This window comes from Pogona vitticeps, chromosome 3 (genome assembly GCF_051106095.1).
Source record: "Pogona vitticeps strain Pit_001003342236 chromosome 3, PviZW2.1, whole genome shotgun sequence".
In the NCBI taxonomy this organism is placed as follows: Eukaryota; Metazoa; Chordata; class Lepidosauria; order Squamata; family Agamidae; genus Pogona; species Pogona vitticeps.
In genome coordinates this window covers 77,407,621-77,428,699 of record NC_135785.1, presented here as the reverse complement: position 1 = coordinate 77,428,699, position 21,079 = coordinate 77,407,621, and the positions used below count along the sequence as shown (strand labels likewise).

General features: G+C 40.1%; 1 protein-coding gene across 1 annotated transcript in view; it reads left to right on the top strand.

The window, feature by feature from the left end:
- Positions 1 to 21,079, top strand: part of TCERG1L (transcription elongation regulator 1 like) — a 239,728-nt gene that overhangs the window by 194,588 nt on the left and 24,061 nt on the right. The window contains exon 9 of the mRNA XM_078390259.1: positions 12,573 to 12,727. Within this exon, the coding sequence (XP_078246385.1) occupies positions 12,573 to 12,727 (155 nt within the window). The remainder of the gene's footprint in view (positions 1 to 12,572; positions 12,728 to 21,079) is intronic.

Genomic DNA, 21,079 nt, shown 5'->3' with positions numbered 1-21,079 from the left:
CCATGGACTGGAAATGTCACCACTCAAGCCCTTCCAAAATGTTCCTACGCTGGTAGGATTAAGAGAAGGTTGTCCTCTGAAGAACTCAAAGACTGGCAGGGGAGATTATATGGTGAGATACAATCCTTCGGATAGCCTGGACCCAAGCCCTATAGTGCTTTATAGGTCAGACTCGGCAGCATTTTGAATTGTGCCTGGAAACAGACTGGCAGCCAGTGAAGCTGTTGCAGCGAGGGAAAGATATTATCCCTGTAACCAGCTCCAGGCAGGATCCTGGTCACAGCATTTTAAACCATATGCAATTTCCAAACCCTTTTCAAAGGCAGTCCCATGTAGGGTGCTTTACAGTAATCCAAAATAGGATGTAACTAAGGTATGTGTCACTGTAGCCATGTCAGACATTTCCAGGAGGGGGGGGGGCAAGCTGGCACGTCAGCTTTAACAGTGGAAATGCAGTCATAGCCATTACCAAAGCCACCACTTGACTCTGGAGAAAGAATCTGTTGGCACTGTGCTAAGGCAAAAGACCTCAGTTCAGGAATTGATTCTAAACTTTCTCCACACATAGTCTGGCTCCATCCTTCTGATGGATTCTGTGGTTGATTGACATCAACCAGCCCCATACTCTTGGTGACATGACCAGGTCTGAGACCGATTCCAAGCGACACAACTTAAATCTCTCTCTCTCTCTCTCTCTCTCTCTCTCTCTCTCTCTCTCTCTTACACACACACACACACACACACACACACACACAGAGAGAGAGAGAGAGAGAGAGAGAGAGAGAGAGAGAGAGAGAGAGACCCCTACATATTCAATGTATTCTTTTGTTTCAAAGAAATATTAATTAGCCCAGGGTTGGGGCAACTGAGGTTGTTCCCATGTAGTTAAACTGCGATACTGGTTAGGACAGCCAACTCCTTCTGGTAGGTCACACATTCCACATCAGCGTTAGATCAAGTTGTTCTATTCATTTTAATTATATCACCAGAGTGGAGGTGGCTTCTGATGCAGCATGTTGGTGGAGAGCCAAGAGAAGCTGTCTGCCTGCACCAGATGGTCAATATAGTACATTCTGACTATCGCTACAATTCTACACATGTATCGTTAGAAGTTCATCCCATACGGGTTCGTTGTGGATTTCCTCCATGTGACTGAATATAAGATTCATCCTATAACAAAAAGTCTGCTTGGGAAACAGACATGGGACTGATAGCATAGAGTTTTCTTTGTTTGATTTTGTTTGGCCGTCTCCTTCCTTTTTCTTGGTGTAGGATGCAAGGCACTTTGCAAGATAAATTAAGTCAGGTAAAGTTAACAACACAATACAATATACTGTGAACACACAATTGAATAAGTTACATGGAAAACAAACATTGGATAAATATATATGTTCAATGCTTGTTTTCAATATATGTATGTATGTATTGTTCTCTCTCTCTCTCTCTCTCTCTCTCTCTCTGTGTGTGTGTGTGTGTGTGTGTGTGTGTATCACCACAGTTAGAAGATCTCTGCTCTATGCCAGTCAGTAGCTAAAGGTCTTCTAAATAAAAAGTTATTGTACAGTTCTATGGTGTCCCCAAAGAAGAGATTGGCAAACTACCTCCATGTATTCTCTACCTGGGAAACTCTGAAAAGGGTCGCCATAAGTCACAATTGACTTGATGTCATGTAATTACTTATAATTAAAAATATCATTTGCACTAGAACATGAAAGCTGCAGGTAAAAAAGCTTTAGAAGTTAATAAGTGAAATACAATTGTAGTTTGTTAGTTTCAACTAAAATAGACATAGTGAATCAATGGGGTTTACATATCTGTTGATTTACTATAGTCTCATTGATTTAATTTGTCTTTTCTAATAGGATTAACAAGTGGATGTAGTCCAATATTCAAAGTAACTGATACCTAGGGGACAAACAATTTCCTGTGATGTCAGCTTTAGTGGATGGAAGCCTGCTTTGCCAGATGCAGATAGAAATCAGTTTGTCACATGAAATAGTCAGAGTTTTTTTTTATGGAGATGACTCTACAACATGTTTCTGAGGATATTTATTCTGCAATGAGTCTCACTGATGTCAGTGGCCCTTTACTCCTAGTGAATGTGCTTCATATTGTGCTAGTTTTAAAAAACATTTGTAGACAAGATTCTACAATTCTCACGATTTTTAATTAGTGCCCTGTGATAGAAGAAAATCACCATAGTTTTGCATTTGAGTAATTGAAACCTTTATTATGCCAAATCGGGACAAGCAATGTGTGATGCTGTGAGATGAGTCTGATAATTTTTAAATTAAATGTCAAATTGGTTTAGTAATGGGAAAGTGAAGAGATTTCTAGAGGGAGCTGCCATTTGGATCCATTTTTAAGCACCTCTCTAGAGATGCTTCCTGGGCCCTTCCATCAGATGTGAAAATGGACCATTTCCATTTCAGCTATTACCTTGCTTTTATTAGATAAATGCCCAAGCTTCAGCTGGCCCAGTGGTAACGGTTAACACAAAGAATGCATTTGTAGCAGGAAATGATTTGTGCCTTCGTCCAGAGTAATGGAAAACAGCCTGTGATATAGACCAGAAAACAGGAGGGGGAAAATGAAGTTTGGAAGAATGAAAGAGTTCAAGCCAGCAATCCTGTACATTCTGATCCACAAGTAATAGGGCTTTCTTATTACATGCATACTTCACCCTTCAAAGGAGATAAATAACCAGTATATTTATTTATTTTTAAATTAATCTGGTTTGAAGTTGGATGCAGTTTCACTCAGAGCACATTTGGAACAACCCAAGCTGTGCATTTTGGCAAAATGTCCATTCTTTGACCCACAGGAACAAATTCCGAACATGCATGTTTTTTTCGTACGGCCAAATGCATTTTAAAATTATTCCTCTGGAAGACAATCTCCTTGTCTGTAAATAGAGGCTTGCTGACTTCTGTTTAGTAGATTTTGCATACCTTTGAATTTTTCATGAGCAGTCCTCTTCTATAGCAGACAAATAATATGCTAGGACATATGAAATAGCTACCACTGCAGTTAAGGGAGCAGATATGATTAAGGAGGTACAAAACCCTTCTTAAATATTTCTGCAAAATGTGGTCCTTCAACAAAAGTGTTGTTTGTTCAGTACATCTCTGCAAAAGTGAATTTGTATTTAATTTTATATTATTTTGGAAGGATTAAGTTTTTACACATTATTCTGAATCTTCACTCATCCACTAACCAATTCATTGTTGTGAATATTGCTCTTTATCATTCTCCATTGAAATGTCTCATTTGCCTGTTAAAAATGGTCAACCACCACAAGACCTTTTTTCTCCTGCATAAGACTGAAAAGATCATAACTTGGTTTGGTTTGGTTTGAGTTTTTTTTTTTTATTTGCTTTTCTTTGTTTTTTGCCAATGGCAGCAAATGCTTTTAAGTACAAATGTTGCTCAAACATTTGCATGTGTTAAAAGATGTCATATCAGTTCCCACAATCTCACACCCAGCATGACCCATGGTTATCCTGGCTGTAGGACACTGGGACATGTAGCCCAAGAAAGGAACCTATCCTGTCTACGGAGCAGATACTGTCATGCATCTTGTTCTGCACCCCACCCCTGTGAAATTAGATTAGGGGGCAAGTACTGTACATGCCTAGTCATCTCCCCCCTCGCATTTCCTGCTGGGTCCTTTGGACTTTGAAAGTTTGTGCCCAGCAAACCCACAGCCAGAGGATGAATAGCCACTCCATCCCCTCCCCATAAGAAGTACATATGCCCCAAGGGTAGACTAGAGCAGTGGTCCTCAACCTTGGGCCTCCAGATGTTCTTGGACTTCAACTCCCAGAATTCCTGGCCAGCAGAGGTGGTGGTGTAGGCTTCTGGGAATTGTAGTCCAAGAACATCTGGAGGACCAAGGTTGGAGACCACTGGACTAGAGAACAATACCCACCATTTTTGCAGGCGGACCTTCTTCAAGTCTCAGTCCTCTGTACTGTGGTTACAGTTCAGCTTAAAGTGCAGTGCTATGACAATAAGCATCCCTAGTTGACTGTCAATGCAAGAGAGATCTCATTACATATTACTCAACCAGAAAACTCAGGCTCCTCTCACCCTCCGGAAACACAGGCACTTCCACCCTCCTCATATATTTAAGTGAAACGTATTAAGGTTGTTAAGAAAGAAACAGAACAGCTCAAGAAAGAAAGAAATCAAGGTAAAGCAATTGTGAGTCTCTCAAACAAGTTGAAGAAGGAAAAGAGAAGTGAAGACGAGGTTCTGGGGACTCTAGCCATCGAAGTGTAAAGCAGAACCCCAAAGGCAGCCGGAGAATATTAGCTGTATTTAAAAGCTAGTTTTGTAGGGATGACGTGCAGAGCAAGATGTGATGCCACTTTTTGCCCTGAACCAGAACTCCCGAGATCTCATAGCCAACATGACCAGTAACCCAGATAATTATCTTAAGTCCACCTCTAGTTATCAGTATGATAGCATGCCACTAATGCTAAACCTAAATAATTATTCTAGGCCTGAGTGGTCACTGCTGCTTGTAAAACAATGTCTACCATATGCTGGGCCTGTCAGTGAGGTCATCTGTTCAAGCTGCATCCAAATCCTTCTAAAATCTAGTAGGACCCCTGACCTCATGTCCACCGCTCTAAAAGAGCTGGCTCAGGCTGGCTTAATCTAAAAGCATATCTCTTGATCTCCTGTTTTACTGAGTTCTGGGGACACAATACCAAAGCTGTTTGCTCTTCAGAAACAGATTGTAAAGCCAGTGACTTCATCCCTGCCAGCAAATCAATGTGATTTGTCTAGCTGAATTTTCTACAGAGTTATACAAACTGTCAGATTTGGTAGGATTAATCTAATATGAATACAATTAATAATAGACGGTCTTATTCAAATCAAAATGGTAAGCCCAGGCTCCTATCATATGCTAGCCAGGGAGTAGGAGAGAGATCTTTATTCCAAGTAACAGATCAGACAACTTGGGAGTAGGTCTTAGTGAACTCAGCGATGCTTACTTTTCAGTAGACATGTGCAGGATTGTGCTATAAATCATCTTACTCTATCTAAATGAGGCAGCATGACTCAGTCATAATTGTAGCCACCGAGTTTGGGCCACTGGATGCATTTATGGTGGATGAATTCGCCTCTTTCTAGTCTGTGTCACTGCTGTATACCATTTTCCAATGACTCTACTGCATCATATTCCTGCATTAATCAATGAATTCCAGGCAAGAAAATATCAGCAATACACGATAAAATCTATAATACATTACATAAAATGGTTTTAATGTCTAATGTGGCTACAATGATGCATGCCTAAATTACATCCCATGGGGATTACTGTAACATGCTGTATGTGGGGCTGGCTTTGGAGATGGTTCAGAGACTCCAGCTGGTTCAAAAGGGTGCAGCCAGGCTGCTGACAGAGGCATATGACTTGAGTCCAGGTTATCATAAGGAACACAGCTCCCTGTATGAGGCTTCTCAGCTCTTCAATTCTTCAGGGGAGTCTCTTCTTCTATCCCCACTGCTTTCACAAGCACACCTGGTATGGCTGCCCTTAGGCTGTGGAATGCCCTCCCTCTTGTCTTTCTGGTGAGAGGTAAAGACCACACTTTCTAGTCAGGCTTTTAACACTGTAGTAGTGAAGAGTTTTAATGTTGGGTATTGTATATTACAATTTTATCCAAGTTTAAATATGTTGTTAAGTTGTTTTTCACCAGCTTAACTAATTATTTTTAATACTAATGTATGTTTAATTGTTTTAAACGTAATACTTTCCCATGTTTTTAGCATATTTTTTTTTAAAAAAAAAAATTTGAGAGCTGCCTTGGGTCCTGTAATTTGGAGAAAGGAAACATAGAAATAAAATAAAATATTAAATCAATCATTTATGCAAATACCTTGGTATTCTATATTTAGGCAAAAGGATACTGGCCTGGCTTGGCTTGGCTTGGCTTGGTTTTTTCAAGGGACCCCACCCCCCGCTTTCATATTTAAATAGAACATGATGTATTTAAGTATAGCAAAAGTATTTAAATAGTTTTTAAATATATCAAACACTATTTAAATATATTAAAAACTATTTAAATAGTTTTTCTTTCAAAAATATGCATTACTATATGTTTTTCCTTGCAGAATACCGGTAAATATTCATGCATCTGTTTTGTTTCTTTTGGGGAGTCAAAATCAATATCAGAAATGCTAGTGAATAGCATGAGTTGCAGTATGTAGATTAATCTATTCGTCAGGCACAGATCTCATCCACTCTTACTTTTGCCAGAATTGAATTCCTCGGGCATCTTGTACACAGTCCTCTAGCTTGAGTTTCCTTGAATAAAGCCAAAGGGACACTCCTACTTGAAATGATGTGGAAATCACTGTTCAGTATCTCCTATTATTATTGTTATCTCATAGTAGTTGTCAGTGGTGCTAATTGGACTGGAAAAGAGATTCTAGGGGTGGGATTGTTCCTATCATATTTTTTTCAGTAATCTAACTGGTAACGTTTCCTGAAGCTTCTGTTTAGGGCATGACAAAATTATATTTTTGGGCTACAGCTTCTAGAATCCTCTCAACTGGTAGAAAGACAGGTCAAAATTGTAGAGGATCCTTACACACACCAGCATCTACGTATGTACATATAGTATAGATCAGAGGGGAACCACTGTGGTTGGTACAGAAGATAATTTCATCCCACCCACCCTGACTCTCCAAGGGCCATGAAGATAACCCAAAATGTCAAAGAATGACCCAAAAATGCAACTGGAAATGGCTAGAAATCTACTTTGAGCACTTATAAAAAGTCATAAAAATCATTATAAAAGTCCATTAAAAATGGAAGCCAGATTTAGGCTGATTGTCAGGAAAAACATCAGTAGAAATGGGCATGAAAAAAAAATCATGAAATTCATTCAAAAATTGCTAATTCATCAATTCATATTCATACAAATCAAGGCCCCTGATGAATATGAATAAATTAATTTTTAGTGATGTTTGATTCATCAATATGTTTTTCTATAAAATGCCCTCAGGCACTTAGAGACATGAAAATCACTGAGAAGCTTCTTTCTGACTCTCCTCTATAATCTCTCAATTTTGGTGCAGATTGGTTTTCAGATGTCCAGGTTATACACCCAAAAAAGAGGGTACCCCCAGGAAAGTTCCGCCAAGAACCTAGAGACACTGAAATCACAGAGAAGCTTCTACTGACTCTCCTCTGCAATCCCTCCAATTTGGTAAAGTTTGAGTTTCCCCAAGCCAGCTGCTAAAGGGCACTTTCCTGGGGTAACTCGTTTTGTGGGTGTATAACTTGGATGCCTGAAACCCAATCTTTGCCAAACATGGAGGGATTATAGAGAAGAGTCAAGGGAAGTCTCCCTGTGATTAGGTATCTTTTGAAATCCTATAACGCAGCTTGGGTGTCTGCTTTATAGGGTTTCAAAACCTGATTAATTGATTTATCGATTTGCCAGGAAAAAAATAATAAATCTGTAATTTATGATTTGTCAGCCTTGATGAATCACAAATCAAAATGAATCGCCACTTTTCTGATCTGTGCCCAGCTCTATTCATAACTGTTAGAGCCAGACAACAATGGAACCAACGACCTCAGGAGATGACGAGCACTCCAACGCTGGAGACATTCAAGAGAAAATTGGGCAACCATCTGTCAGAGCTGCTTTGACTTGGATTCCTGCCTTGAGCAGAGGGTTTGACTCGATGGCGCCTTCCAATTCAATTATTCTATATGATTCTATATTATGGAGTGTTAAGAAGTGCAGAGGGCCTTGCTGCCTCTTTTAAAGGGTGAACTGCCATTCCTGAGGATGTACAGAGCTAGAATTCACCCCTTTTCCCCCTTGGAAAAAGAGGAGGGAAATAGCTGAGGGAGCTGCACATTCTCTTTCTTTTCTCTCAAATTGATAAAATGGCATGGTGAAAAAGGAACAGAATATTCTTAACTGCTGAAAGAGAAAACTCATAGAAATGTCATGCTCTTGATTGATCTTGATGCTAATAACGACTATATTTATGTATCCCTTGGTGGCACTCAACTGTTGTAGCAATTCTGAGCTTTGTTTGCACCATATGACCTAGATATTTATTTTTGGTAAGCCAGTTTAATCTTTAGTTAAATCAATTACTGATTTATTCCCCTCTTTTCACACCACACACTAGCTCCTTAATGTGCATGGCTCTGTGACTCCGATATATATGATGGTTTGGCTTCTTTCTCCTTAAGCTTTCTATCAACTTCACTATAATCTATAGTGGGGAAAAAAAACATAGTCAGTGATGTGTTTACAGTTCCTTACATGATTAAATATGATGGTGATTGAATTAAGAATCTCTAAAACTCAAATAAATTGTAAAGTTCCCCTAAAATTATTACAATAATTGTGAAAGAATATATGTATCTAAAATACTAGTAACTTGAGAATCAATAATCTTAAAATTTGTATTGAGCTCCACCATTTCCCTCTAACATTGTAACTGCACAAATGTAGAAATCTTTTATGATGGATAGCTTTTTTGAAAATTGCCCAACAGATTGCTTTCCAGTTATTACTAGTAATTTTTCATTAACATTTTGCAGCAATATAATTATCCATAATTGATTATGTAATAACTAATTTCATCATCCTGCTGCTTAATCTTTTTAATCTCCCTATTCTTGTCTAACTTGTAAATTTCCATTTGCTAATCCACTTACCTTCCACAGTCTGACATACATCAACTATAAAGAAATGTGAGCTTTGTATGTTGCATGTGGTATATTTACTGCTATATTAAAGTGACAATGTTCTGAAAATTTATTAAAGTTGGATTCAAAATTTTTCAGAATTGTTATTGTCATAGTTCAGATTGTAGGATCAGTTTTTGATTTCTGATTTCCCAATTAGTTTTGTTATCTGCATTTCTTTCTGAAAATCAAAAATTGAAGTTTAACATGCAAATTGTAGATACAGCAATTAGATCTTAGATTAATATCAGTTCCATGTGTTGTTCAAATAAGACTAGGGGTCTCTTGCCTTATTATAAGCATGTATAGGGACGTTTCTATATGCTGTAATGTCACAGTTTGCACCTGTTTGGTAAGGAAAACAATGTGTGCATGGGTGTACCTTGTTTCTTGAGGCAACACATGGCCAGAAAATCCAGACATATTCACAGCCTTTCAACCTGAGCACAGTTCCCTTAAGGTTTTAATAAAAAAAGGATTCTTGGTAATTAAAGACTTCCCTCTTCTATCCTGTAGTTTTTACAGCTTGTCAGTAATTTCTTTCATTACGTGGGAGATGCAGCCCAGATTTTTGGACCTGTATGTGGCTCATCTAGAGAAATCCCAGCTGAAAGACTTCATGGCCTAACTTCCAGGGCAGCTTCCTTTTTGAACAGGAAGGTAGGTTAGGGGGCCTTCCAGCTGGACTTTCTCTAGATGAGCCACATCTTAGTGTCTGTACGTTTGGGTCTGTCAGATAGAACTCCCAAATGGAGGATTCTGGAAGTCCAGGAAGTCTGAACATCAATCGTCTGTTGAATGCTAAAGTAAACATACTTTATTTATTAAACTATCATGTTTTGGCACTTTATAAACTATGGCCAGAATCTTATTAGGTATACTGTATCTATTCTGCATCTTAACTTGCACCAATTTGCCACTTAAAATTACACTGTTGGTGTTATGCTATCAAAAATACACAATAGAATAGAGATCTCCCTCTTACAAATTTCTCAGTCATTTGCTCTTCAGAATTCAGTAGATATCTCCACAGAGTTATAAAACTCCCATGAGGAAAGCCCCCAGAGTTTACAAAAGGCTGAAACACATTGGCTTAATAGAATAAAACATGTTTGCTTTGGCCTTCTGAGATTTGCTCTGCTCTTTTTTCTTTTTTTCTTCTTCTTTTTTTCTTCTTTTTTTGCTTTTTATGGTGAATGTACACAAATGCCAGCTTGAGTTTATCTTTGGAGATTATGCTGTGCCTTAGACCTATCATACATGAGTTTCTGTCAGATATTTGGATCATGCAGAACTGCCGCAACAATTTTGAAATGATCAAAATCCCCTTTTAAAAGAGAAGTTTCCTTCCTTCCTTCCTTCCTTCCTTCCTTCCTTCCTTCACCTCTCTTGCAACATTTCTTATTTTCTATATGTTCTATTTTGCATTGCACCCAATAAAGGGACGCAAGGCAACATAAGGCAACCTTAAAAATATGTAAATTTAAGGTTGCAATAAGGTAAAGGTAAAGGTTCCCCTTGACATTTAGTCCAGTCATGTCCGACTCTAGGGCACGGTGCTCATCCCTGTTTCCAAGCCGTAGAGCTAGCATTTGTCCAAAGACAGTTTCCATGGTCATATGGCCGGCATGACTAGACAGTAATGTAATATATTAACAGTAAAATATGATTACACTGACGGTGTTAAAACTTAAGTAGCTAAAACAATTTATAAAAACCAGTATATATAATATATACATAATGTATACAAAATAGCTGTTGTTGTTTAGTTATTTAGTCGTGTCCGACTCTTCGTGATCCCATGGACCAGAGCACGCCAGGCCCTCCTGTCTTCCACTGCCTCCCAGGCCCTCCTGTCTTCCACTGAGTTGGGTCAAATTCATGTTGGTAGCTTTGGTGACACTGTCCAACCATCTCGTCCTCTGTCGTCCCCTTCTCCTCTTGCCCTCACACTTTCCCAACATCAGAGTCTTTTCTAGGGAGTCTTTTCTTCTCATGAGATGGCCAAAGTATTGGAGCCTCAGCTTCAGGATCTGTCCTTCCAGTTAGGACGCAGGGTTGATTTCTTTCAGAACAGACAGGTTTGTTCTCCTTGCAGTCCAGGGGACTCTCAAGAGTTTCCTCCAGCACCACAATTCAAAAGCATCAATTCTTTGGCGGTCAGCCTTCTTTATGGTCCAGATCTCACTTCCAAACATTGCTACTGGAAAAACAACAAGTCCTACAACTCGACTCCCCAACCCTGCAGTAATCCAAACAGGATGTAAATGCACAGCTGTGAACCTGTGCATTCAGGGAGAATATAATTCCATCTAGCACAGGATGGATCATTTTCCCCTGATCTGACCAGGGATTTGTGACTGACCAGGGGCACCTCTGTCTTGCCAGGATTAAACTTCAATTTGTTCTCTCTCATCAAGTGCATTTCATATATCAGGCACAGATTTATAGTCTTGGAATTAGATGAAATGGAGATGCAGACCTGGGTACCACCAACAAATCCTGAAACCTCAGACAGCCTCTCCCAGTGGTTTCTTGTAGGTGTTAAATAGCATTGGGGGGGTGATAGAATCCTGAGGGACAATACAGGCCACAGGCCAGGGAATTGAACAGGTGTCCTCCAATGCTGAATTAGCCTTCAGGAATAACTGGAACCTCTGCAAGAGTGCCTTCTATTCCTCTGAGCTGACTCAGAATGATACCATGGTTGATGGTATTGAAATCTGATTAGAGGTCCAGCAGAACCAACAGAGACATATCTTCACTGGCCAGTATATGGTGGTCATCCATACATAATTGAGTACATGAACATCCAGACTGTATGTTATGTAAGATATGTTATTTACTTTTATTATGTGACCACACATCTAAATTAACATAAGAGATTTACTATTGATATTCTGAGATACATATTTGTTAAAAGAACTGTGGCTGGGGTTGGGAAGGGTGATAATTTGTTCTTAGCCTTTCGCCTTGCATTACTGTCCTGTCCATGTTTGCGCCTGCTGCAGTGGGTCTTGAACGTGCATAAGAAGAAAAAAAAATAGGAAGACAATATTTCCCCTCCTAATGTTAACAAATGATATTGTGTGTGTGTGTGTGTGTGTGTGTGTGTGTGTGTGTGTGTGAGAGAGAGAGAGAGAGAGAGAGAGAGAGAGAGAGAGAGATTTATGTGAACAAATGGCAAGGGGCTAAGAGTTTAGTGCTCTTTGTTACTGCTCTGAATTAACTGGAAGCCCCAACAGCTATAGACAGGTATAAAACAGCAAAATATAAGTAACATTAGCATTCACGAGGCATGGGATTTTCAGATATATTTCAGTTTTTTGAAAGGTACCCATAACAGAGCCTAATGAGCAGAGAAACTACCGCCCCCTAATCATTTGTAGTTCCCATGAAGGTTAGAAAGCTCCACCCATGTCCTTCTTTGTGCTTTAATGGCTCTTAGTATGGACTAAGCCTTGGTAAAGAACGGAAGTGTATCATGACACTCCTCCGAGAACTTGGATTTCATGACTAGCTGGGGCAATTAATGCTGAATTTTGGGAACTGCAGTGAACAAAATCCAAAAATCCCATGGCTAACATTGTCTAACAGCAGGGATAGGGAAGCCAGATGTTTTGGGCTTCAACACTGAGAAGTCTAAGGCAGCACAGAAAATGGCAAGCAGTCGTGACACTTTATGGTGCAAAACAATTGGGGGCGGGGGTGTTAAACTAATCCTACCTCTGATTTACAAAAGGCTGTGTGTCAGGAGTGCAAGTAGGATCTCTCTCTTTTTTTACCCCCCTTTTGTATTTGAGATTCTCTAAGCCTAGTTTGTTAATTAAAATAGGTGTGTAGTCTGGACTGGAGATGACCGAGTCTTCTTCTTCAACCCTACAATGCAGTTGTCAGTGTGGGAGAAACCGGTGGATCTAAAGAATCGTGGTGATATAAACAGAATCATTGAAGACCCACCTCATAAACGCAAACTGGAAACTTCAGCAAGTAACTAATGTTGTGATTATTTTTGTCTATTTAAATTTAAATGATGTGTGAAAATGCTGGTTGTTTAGTATGCAAAATTAAAATCTTAAAATGACAGTCAATTGAATGTTGATTGTGTGTTAGTTTAGATTCTGATCACTGAATATTCTCTTGATACATGCTAACTTTTAAGGGGTGGGTGGGGAAAGGACAGGAATGCACCTCTTAGTTGCAATCATCTTCAGAGGCTTTATTCAGTCTTCCACCACCAATGGAAGTGCACCTGGCAGAAAGCAAGCCATGACTTTCTCATTGCTGGCCCCTTTTGGGGGAACTCTTATTCAAGGAAGGCTAGGCCAGAAACAGACATTAGAAAAAACCTGTAACAGAAGTGAAAGCACATTAATGTTACAGAGTGGTGACTGAAGCAGCCTTTCCCTGTTTGTGAAATCAGACTTGTGCTTAAATCCTGAAAACCTGTTACCAAACAAAGTGAACTAATTTGCATAGTCCCAGCAGTGAAGGAAGCTCCTGCTGAGATAGCAGATGTTCCCATTGATTGAGGATTTCTGTCTTTCAGTCACTGAAAGTTTCTAACCATTCTTTCTAAACTGTCCCATTGCTGGACAATACTTGATTGTGTGGTTGATACATTTTTATTCCACCATACTGGGTTTTTTTTAATTGTGTACATTATTAATTCCCAATTGCGGGTTTTATTCTGAAGCCAGTATTATGTACTGTATTTCTAACTACAAAACTCCAGCTGCAGAAGCTGCTGGGGTGAGCTACTGAGTTGTTAATTCTGTGTGACCAAGCACATAGCCAACACCTTCTTAGATCACTGCAGCAGCTTCCATAGCTGAAGTTTTGTGCATGTTGAACATATTGAATGTGATTTTGGCCCAAATGTTCAAAATTGTTTTGTAGTCTGTGGTTTTCAGATTTATTTTCCAAGCCTAATCATGTGCTGAAAAGTTATACAAAAATATTCTTAACAATCAGTCAATTAGATAATCAATCAAATTCACATCTTTTGTTACTCTCAGAATGCCAAACGTTTTATGTCTTCTGTTTACCGAATTTTGCAACATGATCTTCAACATGTTTCCAGGGATGATTTTGATGGAGTATTTATCTGAATACTGTACTTGTTTTTAGACCTGCTTGCTGAAACATCTTGATGGTTATCTTGTGCCTTTCCTGTAGTCATATTTTACTGGTTCATATTAGAAATACATCCTCATAGCTTGTTTTTGCCAAATGCCTTATTGACCAGGTTGCCCATGGGAGCTGTCCTGTAATAAGTGATTATTTAACCCAGCTTTAGGAAACAAATCTCAAAGTTGCATCTTACTCAAATGATGGAAGATCTGGCAGGAATATAGGTATTTCCATCCAGGTGCAACACTGTTATTTAGTCTTTGGGCACCAGAGACTGCTTACAGACATTCTTGGCACGCAAAAAGAATTCTAGCTGCTGTGCTGAGAGTATATTTTAAATTGTCAGAATACACTATGCTGTAATATTTTAAAGGACCAGCACATGTGGGCAAGTCAACTGTGCTTGTTTAGCTTTTGTGGGGAAGTGAACATTCTCTTGACGCAATTTCTTTCCTATATTTTGCTTTCAGGTATTATCCCACCCAGATTGAACTTCTGTTTGTAGCTTATTTATTAGCCTGCATAATTGGTAAATCAGTAGGCCAAACAGAGCTAACTATTTATGTGTGTTATGACATGCAGTGTAATAGATCCACCTCCTTGATGTTTTGAGGGGGAAAGATTGATTGCTTTTTGTTTAACTTGGTACAGTTTTCCAATTTTAAGCAACAGTGGCAGCAGTAGCTGATTCAAGGGGCAACCACATTGGCAAAAAAATGAGAAATGATTGAAATTGGGTGATTTGCCTTTTTTCCCCCATTGACCATATGATGTAAAAACAAATGTGAATCAGCCCAGAGTCTCGCACTCAATCCATAGTTTTTGCCTCTATTGTTGGGGCTTCTACATTTTTTAAACATCTGATCCATTTGCTCAGGCAATGCGATTGCTTGAACCAGTGCAGAAGAGTGGGGTGGTTGTGGAGGTGCTAAAATCTAAGATGAGGTAGTTTCCAACCATCTTGATCACCAGCAATTCACATTTAACATAACATTAAGGATGTTGCATCCTCTGGATGCAAATGCACCTGAACGATGGGAACATTTCAAGAACACTGTTTATAACACTGCCTTGTTCACATTTGGCCAGAAGACCAAAAGGTGGCAGACTGGTTCGAAGCCCATTTGGAGGAGTTGATGCCAGCCATCAAGGAAAAGAGGAGAGCTCTAGCAGAATACAAAGCCTGTCCTAGTGGTATCAAGCAGGCTTTAGATCCGATATAGAAGAAATCTGCTCCTTTGAAGTCTGCTACAGGCGTGATCATCCAGGACCGAGCACAGCAGATGGAAGGATGGGTGCAGCACTACTTTGAGCTATATTCCAGAGAGAATGTAGGAACTGAAGAGGCACTAAATAACATCAAGTGCCTACCTGTCTCGGAAGAGTTGGACAGCAAACCAACCTTAGCAGAAATAAAAGTGATCTTGGATTCCCTCGCCTCCGGCAAGGCACCTGAAAAGACCAAAAAGATGGCAGACTGGTTCAAAGCCCATTTGGACATTCCTGCTGAAGTGCTGTAAAGAGATTATCACCACAGAGCTGTATGAAATATTTTGTCTTTGCTGGAGGGAAGGTGGAGTATCACAGGACAGGAAGGATGCGAACATCATCACATTGTATAAGAACAAAGGAGACAGAGGTGACTGCAATTACTACTGTGGCATCTCTCTTCTCAGCGTTGTAGGGAAGCTGCTTACTCATTTTGTGCTGAAGAGACTCCAGATGCTTGCAGACAGAGTCTATCCAGAATCCCAGTGTGGATTTTGAGCTCATAGATCCACCACTGACATGGTATTTTCCGTCAGACAGTTGCAGGAGAAATGTAGGGAACAATGACAGCCAATCCTTGAGCCTTCATAGATCTTACAAAGGCTTTTGATTTGGTTAGCAGGGACGGCCTTTTTAAAATACTTCCCAAGATTGGATGTCCACTTCGACTCCATAACATCATCAGGACCTTTCATGAGGAAATGAAGGGCACTGTAGTTTTTGATGGCTCAGCATCAGATCCCTTTGACATCTGAAGTGGAGTGAAACAGGGCTGGGTCCTCATGCCAACCCTGTTTGGGATCTTAAGTGGTGCTGAGTTCCATCTCCCTCCCGCCATGCCTCCTTTCCCCGCCTCCTCAGGCAGCCAAACACTCTGGTGAGGAAACAGGACAGGGAGTCTCCCTGCACATCCAGTAAGCAGCTGGCTGCCTGTGGAGGTGGGGAAAGGCTGTCTGGGCTCCTACCTGTGTTGGAACAACGCTGCCAAAGAGGGACCCCAGCAGCATGCAGAGCCTGGTAAGTGGGCCAAGAGGCCTGGGAGGAGGTAGATGGAACTCAGCACCACCTGTGGTCCTTCATGTATGAAACATGAAGTGCCCATCTCTTTGTTGGACCTTGGCTTTCCTACCTCCCATGCCAGTTTTGTCTCCTTTCTCATTATAGTGACAATTACATTTAATTACAGTTACATGCTAGTTACAGTTATGATATGAATTATCCAGATTAGCTGGGTTTTTGAAATGTCAGTCACAGACAATTATCCAAATATGGGTTAGAGTTCACCGCTTATCTAATGAAATTGAATTGTTAGGTCAGACCATGAAAGAGTGTTACATTTTACTGTCCAATTTGGTATCAGTATTGAACACATGCTTTTTAAAAGCCTATCTGAGATTGTTCTGTGTTCTTCTTAGGTGCACGGGGGGGGGCACCCTCTTCATTTGTCTCCTAGGCTGCCTATCTCCCAGATAGATTTAAAGACAGGCAGGTGGCAGCTGTTGAGAAATGGCCCTTGCTAGCAGATTAAAAGAGTGATTGGGCTCCAGCAGAACAATTTGTACCTGAGAATTTAGCAGTACAAAGGAGAAAAGAGTTACATGCTGCGCCACACACTCCTGAAAGATGCAACACTTGTTGATGGAGTATAAAAGGTGAAATGCCTAGAACATTATCCTCACAATCCTAGTTTATTTTTGTCACTCCACCTTCCATTCCATCTGAAATATGTTTATTAAATATATGCCTAGACCCCTATTCAGGTGTTATCTGTTTACACTCACTACAGGAAGAGGGAGACATGCTCGCTCTGTTTCTGGTGTTGTTGCTCTCCCACATGTCAACAGTAATGTGCTTGAGGAGGAAGACCCTCTGCTTTCCATGAGTTTGCCTGCATGAGACAGGTCACTGGAAAATCAGGCTCTCAAACAGAGGTGTACAAATTTGTGTTGTCAATTGCAACACTAACAATTAAAGAGGCAACTTTAGCAATTGGACTACAACTGTCTTTGGCATTCTGGGTGTTTTAGTTGAGAAACATAAATCTTCATGCCAGTATCTCAAATGGAGAACCTCCACATAGAGGAAGGGATCTCTCTCTTTTTTTCAGATTTATTGCTTTCCGTGTAGGGCAGAAACAGAATGAGTGGGGTTGGAGAACTCCCCTCTGTCTTTGGTGACTGTAACAACAGGCCTATTCATTGCAAAGGGACTGAGTGTTCTTGTTGACAGTAGTGTTCTTGGGCAGATCCCATTTATTGGATGGGATTCATAGAAGAGAAGCTCTAGAAAGCTAGAAGATGGAGAATAGTGGCTGAAATCCTATTGCTTAGCACAGTAACTTGCAACTAGAGTAGGCCCACTGAATCAATGGAACTGATGTAGGAGCTGACTCACCAGATCCCCACAGATTCAGTGGGTCTATTCTAGTGCAACGTTCAATGCTAAGCAACATTGGAAATTTCTCATTTACAATCTCTAGAAGTCAACATAAGGGTTTAAAAATGGAGCTTGTTTAGATCAGGGAAGTTTTCTGAAGATGGTTCTCCTATATCCTATCGTCCTCACCTAAAGTTTTGCATTAGTGTCTTCCACCTCCTCCATTCTTCTAAATTGATTTTGCTTTTATGCAAATTGCATGGGATTTAATGATTTTAAATTACAATATAGAACTGTAACTTGGCAGAGCATAAAACAGCACTAAGTCAGCTCGTGCGTTAATAAAAATGTTTGCAGGCAACTTGAAAATATATTCCTGTCATACCCTTTTCATAATGGAATGAAAAATAACTTGTTTTGGAGCAGGGAATAAAATATATGGGTGATCTTTGTATATTTGTTGTGTCGCTGTGAGTGACTGTGTTTCCTAGCTCTCTTTACTTTGAGAAAATGGATGGTTCCAAGGCCCCCCTTTTCTTTTGACTGGCATCTGCTTGAAACTGCTTGCCTTCCATCTGCTCCTTGTTCAGGAGCTTACACAAGCTATCTTTTCTTCACACTGAGGAAAACAACTTTTAAGTGTGTCATAGTGTTTTTCTTATTAGTCAGCTCTGAGAGGTCTATCGGGTGATAAAGGTTTTATAGATGTTCAGTCTCAGATGCCTGCTAACTTAAGTCAGATAAGTCTGAGCAGATATTTGTGTATCCTTGATGCCTACGGAGCATGTCATCAAATGAAGGAACGAGGAGTGCTCTTCTGTGGAGATATGATTGTGTTTGTACCATTGGCACTAAGACTCTAGAAATATTTTGTTAACCTCTTGCAGTAAACTTCAGATGCTGGTGTGGAAATATTTCATTATAGAGTAGGATTTTTTGTTGTTGTTGAGGTAAATGTTTTATCAGCAGAATGGTGACTTCCTAATTAAAGTATTGGTAAAATCTGTTCTCTACTATTTCTGTTAATGATCAACTGCTCTCTAAATTGCAGGCTTAGTGAAAGGAAATGACAGGGGGGAAGCTGTTTACGTTCAGGCAAAAAGTAAATGTTCTTGGACCTATTTTGAGGGAGAGAGTAGGAGAAGATTAAGCCTCTTCATAAAATTGACTCTTCCCTCTCATCAGCTTTGCATTATGCATTTGGGATAAGTTGCAGATGGCAACAAGAATCTAAGGAATAAAAGCAGTCTAAGTTGGCAGCAATGTCTGGGCTATGGTAGAAAAGGAAAATTTTCAGAGAAAATGGAAGATGGGAAACATCTGGAGGCATCTTTAAGGTGACTGTTGTTTGTTTGTTTGTTTGTTTTTTCAGAGATGTGCTATTTAAAGTTGCTGGTCCTGAGAATGGGATAAAGATCTCCTTTGGGTCTGACCTGACTTAGCATGTAGCATAAATATAGCAGGATTTGCTCTGCTTATAAAACAGATGACTTTGAATTATATATGTTTTAATAACTACATAATGCAAAACCTGATTTGAATCTGTACTGCCCCTTTTTGCTCCCAAAACAGCTTTTTCCCCCTCTGCCACTAGGTGGCTTCTACTTTTTCAAGCCAGACATCTCTGAATTGACTTTTGCTGTGTAGTTAGTTGTGGTGATATGTTCTTTAAAGATAGGTCATGTCTATAGGTGGGGTTTTGGTGATGTAGGCAGTTTGGACATGATATTCAGGCTGGAGGGGGGACAGACAAAAACAAAGCACTGTGATTTAATATGGGGGATCAGGGGCTAAGCCTGAATCTTGTCAAACACAATAAGCTTCAAATTGTATGAGAAAGTTGTTTTGTTGTGAAACAAAGGCTTAGTGCTTCATACGCAGAGCAATGGGATTCAAGGTGGAGCAATTTTGGAAGGCCAGAATTAGTAGGAAGACAGCTTTTAATTTATTCATTTCATTTTTAAATTACCCAATTCCTTAAAAAAAAGAAAGAATGATAGTCACTGCAACAGTAAAACCTATAAAAAAAATAAAATTGTAATAAATGAAACAGTCAGTTGATCAGTCCACATCGGTGACCAATTTCAAATGCTCAGGACATAAAGACACCCTAGCCTGATGACAAAGTGCTACTAAAGCCTTAATTTGTTTTACAGGATGTGTATCTCATATTCCCTCAGTTGGGCACAAGGAGAATTTTTCTGCTGTTTTTCAAAATTGAATGTTTGGGGCTGTAGGGGGTGTGGGGTCCAAGAAGCATTGCAGGGCCACATTTGGACTCCTTAGATCTGTGTAAATCTTATGTGCCAATCTCTGCCCACCCCTTCTGTATAAGAGCAGGATATCTGGTGGAACAGCCAAGGTAGGGCAAAGGCTGCTGAGGACACTATCAGACAGTCAAACAAGAGTTCACAGAGGGCACACCTTGTCTTTCTCAGGGAGTGCAACCCATCTAGAGCAGGTTGTGCTCTTAATTCCAAGACCAATGATCCATCCATCCATGCAATCTCATTAACCTTAAGGTTGTCTTATGTGCCATCAAGAGTAATGTGGTTGCGCTGCGGGTTAAACCACAGAAGCCTCTGTGCTGCAATGTTGGAAGACCAGCAGCCGTAAGATCAAATCCGTGAGACAGAGTGAGCTCCTGTCACTTGTCCCAGCTCCTGCCAACCTAGCAGTTTGAAAGCATGCACTTGCGAGTAGATAAATAAGTACCACCACGGTGGGAAGGTCACAGCATTCCGTGTCTAGTTGTGCTGACCACGTGACCAAAGAAGCTGTCTACAGACAAACGCTGGTTCTATGGCTTGGAGACGGGGATGAGCACCATCCCCTAGAGTTGAACACGACTGGACCAAATGTCAAGGGGAAACTTTATCTTTATCTATGTGCCATCAAGTAGGTTTTTCAAGGTTTATGAGATGTTTAAGAAGTGGTGTTACTGGTGCCACCACCTCCTTCGGTAACTTTCCACTAAAACACCCATCTCCTGAGGCCTACTCCATCATTCTACACTGCACTGGCTCTGTGTTATCGATTTAAGGTACCACCTCTACAGCTGTTTTTCAAAATTAAATGTTTGGGGCTGTAGGGGGTGTGGGGTCCCAGAAGGCTCCTAGTATGGTTCAGTACTGTCTTCAAGCACTGATCCCTCATCATCTCACCTGGCTTTGATGATAAAGAGAAATAAAGCTGTGTCACCTACATAGTGCTTATTGCCTTGCCTCACACCCCTTAAGGATCTCTCTCAATTCTTACATTTAGACATTAAAGAGCAGGGGCTAGGGTCACAGAACAGAACACCATAGCACAATTGTCGTAGAGCCGAGCCAGTCTGACGCATATGTAGAAAGTTTCCTAATTAAAATGAGAAAATAACTATGCAGTTGTTGTCCTGTACATATGTACATGGGTATCATTTAATGTCCTTTAGGGTTGCTAGAGCTATAAATTCTGAGGTTTGAATGGCATGTCAGACACTTCAGGAAGAAACAGTACATGGTTGCTTCTCCTTACATGCTGGAGCAACCAGAAGGGGGCGCAGTATCTCTACTGAACAGAGAT